Source organism: Austrofundulus limnaeus, unplaced genomic scaffold (assembly GCF_001266775.1).
Source record: "Austrofundulus limnaeus strain Quisiro unplaced genomic scaffold, Austrofundulus_limnaeus-1.0 Scaffold2154, whole genome shotgun sequence".
NCBI classification, from domain to species: domain Eukaryota; kingdom Metazoa; phylum Chordata; class Actinopteri; order Cyprinodontiformes; family Rivulidae; genus Austrofundulus; species Austrofundulus limnaeus.
In genome coordinates this window covers 29,087-36,506 of record NW_013954556.1, presented here as the reverse complement: position 1 = coordinate 36,506, position 7,420 = coordinate 29,087, and the positions used below count along the sequence as shown (strand labels likewise).

The following is a 7,420-nucleotide window of genomic DNA, read 5'->3' as shown; positions in this document are numbered from 1 at the left end:
CCATCCATCCATCCATACATACATCTATACATCCAACCATACATCTATACATCCAACCATACATCTATACATCCAACCATACATCTATACATCCAATCATCCATCCATCCATCCATACGTCCAACCATACATCTATACGTCCAACCATACATCCAACCATCCATCCATCCAACCATCCATCCATCCGTCCAACCATACATCCATCCATACATCCATGATCTGCTGCAGTTTTAGTTTTCCCTGCTACACACCTGCTAACACAAGGTGGTGCTGTTTGACTACAAACAGTGAGCAGAACCACACCTACAGTTTGTTTTCATTATCATCTTTCTTCATGATTACAGGATCAAAAAAAAAAATAAAACAGCTGACAGAAACTCCAGAACAATAATATCATATCATATCATATCATATCATATCATATCATATCATATCATATCATATCATATCATATAATATAATATAACATAATATAACATAATATAACATAACATAATTTTCTAGTGGTGGTCAGAGGGTCTGGTGGCGCTGGTTTATGGCAGCCTTACTGTCAGTCTGCTCCAAGGCAGCTGTGGCTACAATGTAGCTTACCACCATTAGTGTGTGAATGATTGGAGAAGTGTTGGAGGCAGATTAGAGATGAGGTGGAGACAGATTAGAGATGAGGTGGAGACACATTAGAGATGAGGTGGAGACACATTAGAGATGAGTTGGAGACAGAGATAAAGTGGAGACACAGAGATCAGGTGGGGATACATTAAAGATCAGGTGGAGACACAGAGATGCAGACAGATTAGAGATGAGATGGAGACAGATTAGAGACGAGATGGAGACAGATTAGAGACGAGCTGGAGACACATTACAGAGGAGTTGGAGACACATTATAGATGAGTTGGAAACATTAGAGGAGAGTTGAAAACAGATTAGAGATGAGGTGGAGACATTAGAGATTAGTTGGAAACATTAGAGATAAGATGGAGACAGATTAGAGATGAGTTTGAGATACATTAGATATGTGGTGGAGACACATTAGAGATGAGTTGGAAACTTAGAGATAAGATGCAGACAGATTAGAGATGAGGTCGAGAGAGATTAGAGATGAGCTGGAGGCAGATTAGAGATGAGTTGGAGACACATTAGAGATGAGCTGGAGACACATTAGAGATGAGCTGGAGACACATTAGAGATGAGCTGGAGACACATTAGATATGAGATGCAGACACATTAGAGATGACCTGGAGGCACATCAGAGATGAGCTGGAGACACATTAGAGATGAGCTGGAGACACATTAGAGATGAGCTGGAGACACATTAGAGATGAGCTGGAGACACATTAGAGATGAGGTGGAGAAACATTAGATATGAGTTGGAGACAGATTATAGATGAGCTGCAGACACATTAGAGATGAGTTGAAGACATTAGATATGAGTTGGAGGCACATTAGAGATGAGCTGGAGACACATTAGGGATGATCTGGAGACACAGAGATGAGGTGGAGACACAGAGATGAGGTGGAGAAACAGAGATGAGGTGGAGACACATTAGATATGAGTTGGAGACACATTAGAGATGAGATGGAGACAGATTAGAGATTAATTGAAGACACATTACAGATGAGATGGAGACTCATTAGAGATGAATTGGAGATAGATTAGAGATGAATTGGAGACAGATTAGAGATGAATTGGAGACACAATAGAGATGAGGTGGAGACCCATTNCCCATTAGAGATGAGATGGAGACTCATTAGAGATGAATTGGAGACAGATTAGAGATGAATTGGAGACACAATAGAGATGAGGTGGAGACCCATTTGAGATGAGGTTGAGACACATTAGAAATGAGTTGGAGACACAGAGATGAGATGGAGACAAATCTGAGATGACTGGGAAACAGATAGGGACAGATAGACACCCCTGATTCCTACCAGCAGGCTTGGAGTTGACGGGGGAGTTGGGGTGGCGGCTGGTGTTGGACAGACGTGTCCTCTTCCTCCTGAAGAAGCTGCGCAGGATGCCACACTTCAGAGACTCCAGCAGCGTGCTCTTCCCTGAGCCTGAGTGTCCAAACAGCTTCAGTTTGATCCGGGGCTGGATGGTCTGAGTGGGGCGGAGCTGCTGGATGTAGCTCAGCTTGTGGTTGTCCTGGAGGCACAGAAAGAAAACCACAGAAGAAGCTTTAAAAACAAATGTGTCTCGTTTCACTGGTTTATTAAGACTAAAAGAAGACGACAGCTGAACTCATCAGTTTGTTTCTGATTCATTCATCTGAAGAAAAACTTCCTGAACCTTCAGTCGGGACACGCAAACAGTGACAGTTCAGCTGGTGGAAGAAGCAACGACTGAACAAACATAACAACAACAACAACAACAACAACAACAACAACAACAACAACAACAATAATAATAATAATAATATAATTTAAGACCTAACATGGAAATGTGGACACATTTAGAGGGCCTGACAGCTCCTGGGGTCACTAAATGAAAGGACATGAACAGGAGCTGTGATCTGAAGCACATGAAGGTTTGTGGTGAGCAGACAGCAGCACAGAACATGTGAGCAGCTCTTTAAAGCATCCACAGATGACTCATCGTCACAAGTGGCCTCCAGCTCTCTGAGTGCTCGTCGTGTGGGAGGTGAAAACACTCCACACTCCCACCGCCTTCTGCTGCTTCAATAAATCAACTTTTGATTTCCAGAGAACACAGCTGCCTGACGTTAGAGTTCTGTTGGACTCGGTATATTTTCTGTCAGATCTGATCTTAAATTAGTCCACATATGCACAGATGACTGTTTTCACAGTTGCTGCTCTGAGGATGTCACACTGTGAACTGAAGCTCAGCAGGTTTCAGACTGAAATGACATGACTGGGGTCAGACTGGGAGAACTAGACCCAGTCCTGCTGGCAGATTACAGGTTCTGATCCAACAGCAACAGAACTATAGAACCCTGGATTGATTTATATTCTACTAGAAACCTCCTGATTCAGAAAGACAAAGACTAACATTTCAACTCAAACAATTCATTTATAAAATGAAAATAAAACAAACTTCACCTTCTTCAGTTTGCCCAGCAGAGTCCCGATCAGCTCGTGTTGATGAGCTGCAGCCAGATCTTCGGCTGTTTTTCCATCCTGAAAGACAAGAATCAATCAAAACGTTTCCTTTAGACAAACTTCTGATGCATCCAGTGGAGGAAACCAGCCTCGCAGCGACGACAGGACCCGGACCACATCCTCATTCACCTGATGAGCCTCTGTCAGACTACACAGTCTGCAGCTGAGGCTTGTTTCTCTGCTGATCAATCAATCAATCAATCAATCAGTCAATCAACCAATCAATAAATCAGTCAACCAATCAGTCAATCAATCAGTCAATCAATCAGTCAATCAACCAATCAATAAATCAATCAACCAATCAACCAACCAACCAACCAACCAACCAATCAACCAACCAACCAACCAATCAATCAACCAACCAATCAATCAACCAACAAACCAACCAATCAATCAACCAACCAATCAACCAACCAATCAATCAATCAACCAATCAACCAACCAACCAACCAACCAATCAATCAACCAATCAACCAACCAATCAGTCAATCAACCAATCAATAAATCAGTCAATCAATCAATCAATCAATCAACCAACCAATCAACCAACCAACCAATCAATCAATCAAACAATCAACCAACCAACCAACCAACCAACCAACCAACCAATCAACCAACCAATCAACCAACCAATCAACCAACCAATCAATAACCAGCTCCGCCCCCAGACTGTGGGTCAAAGTTGGGACTCACCTGTGTGACGGCGTCGATGTTGGCTCCAGCCAGGCAGAGGTGACGGACCACCTCCAGACTCCCACTGCTGGCAGCCAGGTGCAGCGGGGTCCTGCCACTCTGAGGAGGCAAGAGGCGGGTCAGAACCACATCAAACTGGACTTGTTCTGGATTATTGGACCTTGTTATTGTGTCCTCTGGATTATTGGACATAATCTGTAGATGTTGGTCATCTGTAATCTGTTATTCTAATGTTTTTATGATTTAAACACATTTATTTTGTTAAATCTCTCCACTGTTTTCATAAAAACAAAACAATAACTTATATAATATTTATTTAGATAAAACTTAATAAACGAGAGACTCTTTAATCCCAGAGGACTCTTCTGAATTTTGTCTTTGATCAGATCAGAGGACAGGGGTCAGGGGTCATGTGGACCCTCAGGAACTGGACCAGGACAGGTTTCAGGTTGTTTTTACCTGAGAGTTAATCTGAACCTCTCATCAACACCACTGTCCAGGCAGGACGCTGGACGCTGGGCTGCAGGACGTCTCACCTTGTTGGACAAGTCCAGGCTGGTCTTGGTGCCACACAGCGCCATGACGACGGGCAGGTTTCCATCCTTACAGGCGATGTGGAGCGGCGTGTTGCCATGACGATCCTGCCGGTCCAGCTGGCAGCCATGTCTGAGGAGGCAGTGGACCACGTCCACCTGACACCTGCGCACCGCCAGGTGGAGCGCCGTGTGGTCCTCCTGAGACACAGAGACAGTCCACAGTAAAGACAGGACAGGTCAGGTCAGGTCAGGTCAGGACAGGACAGGTCAGGACAGGTCAGGACACCTTGTCTGCAGCTTCCAGGTCAGCTTGATGCTCCACCAGACACTCCACGATGTCCACGAAGCCTCGAGCTGAGGCGGTCAGCAGGGGGGTCTCACCCTCGCGGTTCTTGGCGTCCACGTGGCACCCTGCCTGGCACAGCGCCCGGGCCACAGCAGAGTACCCGTGCCAGGCTGCACAGTGCAGAGGGGTCTCCTGCTCCTGGACACAAACACAAAGGTTCAGAACCCTGATCCTGACTCCTGCTGCCGCACAGGAAGCTGGGACTCACCCGGTCCGGCAGGTCCGGGTTGGCTCGGATGCTGCACAGGTAGCTCACCACGTCCACGTTCCCGTAACGAGCCGCAACGTGAAGAGCTGTTTCTCCACTCTGCAGCAGAACACAGAGTCAGAGGGGCTGCAGGACTTCAGACCACCTGAGTCAGCACTTAAACAAGACACCAAGACCTGACTCAGCAGAAATCCAGCAGGCTCTGTGTGCCAGGAAGGACCAGAGCCAAAGCCAGAGGAGAGACCAGAGACCAGTTTCATCTGAGTGATGAAGACCACCAGGACCATCATGACCATCAGGACCACCAGGACCATCGGGACCATCAGGACCACCAGGACCATCATGACCAACGGGACCATCGGGACCACCAGGACCATCATGTCCAACAGGACCATCGGGACCACCAGGACCATCATGACCACCAGGACCATCATGACCACCAGGACCATCATGACCAACAGAACCATCAGGACCACCAGGACCATCATGACTAGGTGACCATCAGGACCAGGTGACCATCAGGACCAGAGGACCACCAGGACCAGAGGACCACCAGGACCAGAGGACCACCAGGACCAGGTGACCATCAGGACCAGGTGACCATCAGGACCAGGTGACCATCAAGACCAGAGGACCATCAGGACCAGGTGACCACCAGGACCAGGTGACCACCAGGACCATCAGGACCAGAGGACCATCAGGACCAGGTGACCACCAGGACCAGGTGACCACCAGGACCATCAGGACCAGAGGACCATCAGGACCAGGTGACCACCAGGACCAGGTGACCACCAGGACCATCAGGACCAGAGGACCACCAGGACCAGGTGACCACTAGGACCAGGTGACCATCAGGACCAGGTGACCATCAGGACCATCAGGACCACCAGGACCAGGTGACCACCAGGACCACCAGGACCAGGTGACCACCAGGACCAGGTGACCACCAGGACCACCAGGACCAGGTGACCATCAGGACCATCAGGACCAGGTGACCATCAGGACCAGGTGACCATCAGGACCAGGTGATCATCAGGACAAACATGACCACCAGGACCATCAGGACCTCCAGGACCAGGTGATCATCAGGATCATCAGGACCAGGTGACCTCTGACATGTCAGCTCAGACCTCACAGACTATGATCCACACGCAGCCCCTCTCTGTGTGGGGGTCCTGTTTCCATGGCAACATCAACAAGCTGCTGAAGCATCAGGTGTGAGGAGGACCACCTGAGGACAAGTAGACTGACCTTATCCTGGACGTCCAGAGGACATCTGTTGTCCTGCAGGAACCTCAGGGTGTCCACGTGGCCATGCCTGGCAGCGTAGTACACAGCGTTGGCTCCAGTCTGAAGGTTTCAGAGAACATTCATCAGAACCTTCTCACATCCACACAGAACCTTCACACATCCACAGAGAACCTTCTCACATCCACACAGAACCTTCTCACATCCACACAGAACCTTCTCACATCCACACAGAACCTTCACACATCCACACAGAACCTTCACACATCCACACAGAACCTTCACACATCCACACAGAACCTTCTCACATCCACACAGAACCTTCACACATCCACACAGAACCTTCACACATCCACACAGAACCTTCTCACATCCACACAGAACCTTCTCACATCCACACAGAACCTTCTCACATCAAACACCAGCAGTTTGTTATAAACTGATGAAACATTTATGATAAACTGGTTTCCAGTCAAACAGAGGCAGACCAGTTTGCTGTAGAGAATCATTAGTTTGACAGATGATGTCAAACAGTTTCAGTGGTTTAATTTAACGAAGCAGGTGAAGAAGAACAGACAGGTGCAGAACATCAGACAGGTGCAGAACATCAGACAGGTGCAGAACATCAGACAGGTGAACAACAGACAGGTGAACATCAGACAGGTGTTACCTTATCATTAGCCTGGATCTCTGCACCTTTCCTCATCAACACCTGGATGATCTGGATGTTTCCACAGCCAGCTGCTATCAGCAGTGGAGGAGTGCCGTGCTGCAGGAACAGAACACAGATTTTACTACATCACATCACAGCTGAGGGAGAACTGAAACAACCAGGACAGAGCTCAGGGTTTTAACCTTCTGAATGCTGAGTCAGCGTTATTTATTTATGTTGCTTTGATTTTCTGAAGGTTTTTCACAAGCTAATTATTTCTGCTCCTTTAACCCTTTATCTACCAAAAACCTTCAGCTCATTCAACAGTGTGCTGCTGGAACTTTTCTACTTTTCACACTGTTAGCTTTCAGCTAGCCTCAAGTCACAGTTAGCTTTCAGCTAGCCTCAAGTCACAGTTAGCTTTCAGCTAGCCTCAAGTCACAGTTAGCTTTCAGCTAGCCTTATGAGTCTGTTAGCTTTCAGCTAGCCTTATGAGTCTGTTAGCTTTTAGCTAGCCTTATGAGTCTGTTAGCTTTCAGCTAGCCTTATGAGTCTGTTAGCTTTCAGCTAGCCTTATGAGTCTGTTAGCTTTCAGCTAGCCTTATGAGTCTGTTAGC

At 47.2% G+C, this 7,420-nt stretch overlaps 1 protein-coding gene across 1 annotated transcript in view; it reads right to left on the bottom strand.

The window, feature by feature from the left end:
• The window catches only part of LOC106537155 (death-associated protein kinase 1), a gene marked incomplete at both ends in the record, with an annotated part of 14,994 nt that overhangs the window by 1,716 nt on the left and 5,858 nt on the right, over positions 1–7,420 (bottom strand). The window contains 8 exon segments of the mRNA XM_014034528.1: positions 1,930–2,146; positions 3,061–3,138; positions 3,814–3,912; positions 4,350–4,547; positions 4,636–4,833; positions 4,904–5,002; positions 6,155–6,253; positions 6,822–6,920. Coding sequence (XP_013889982.1) covers positions 1,930–2,146; positions 3,061–3,138; positions 3,814–3,912; positions 4,350–4,547; positions 4,636–4,833; positions 4,904–5,002; positions 6,155–6,253; positions 6,822–6,920 — 1,087 coding nt within the window.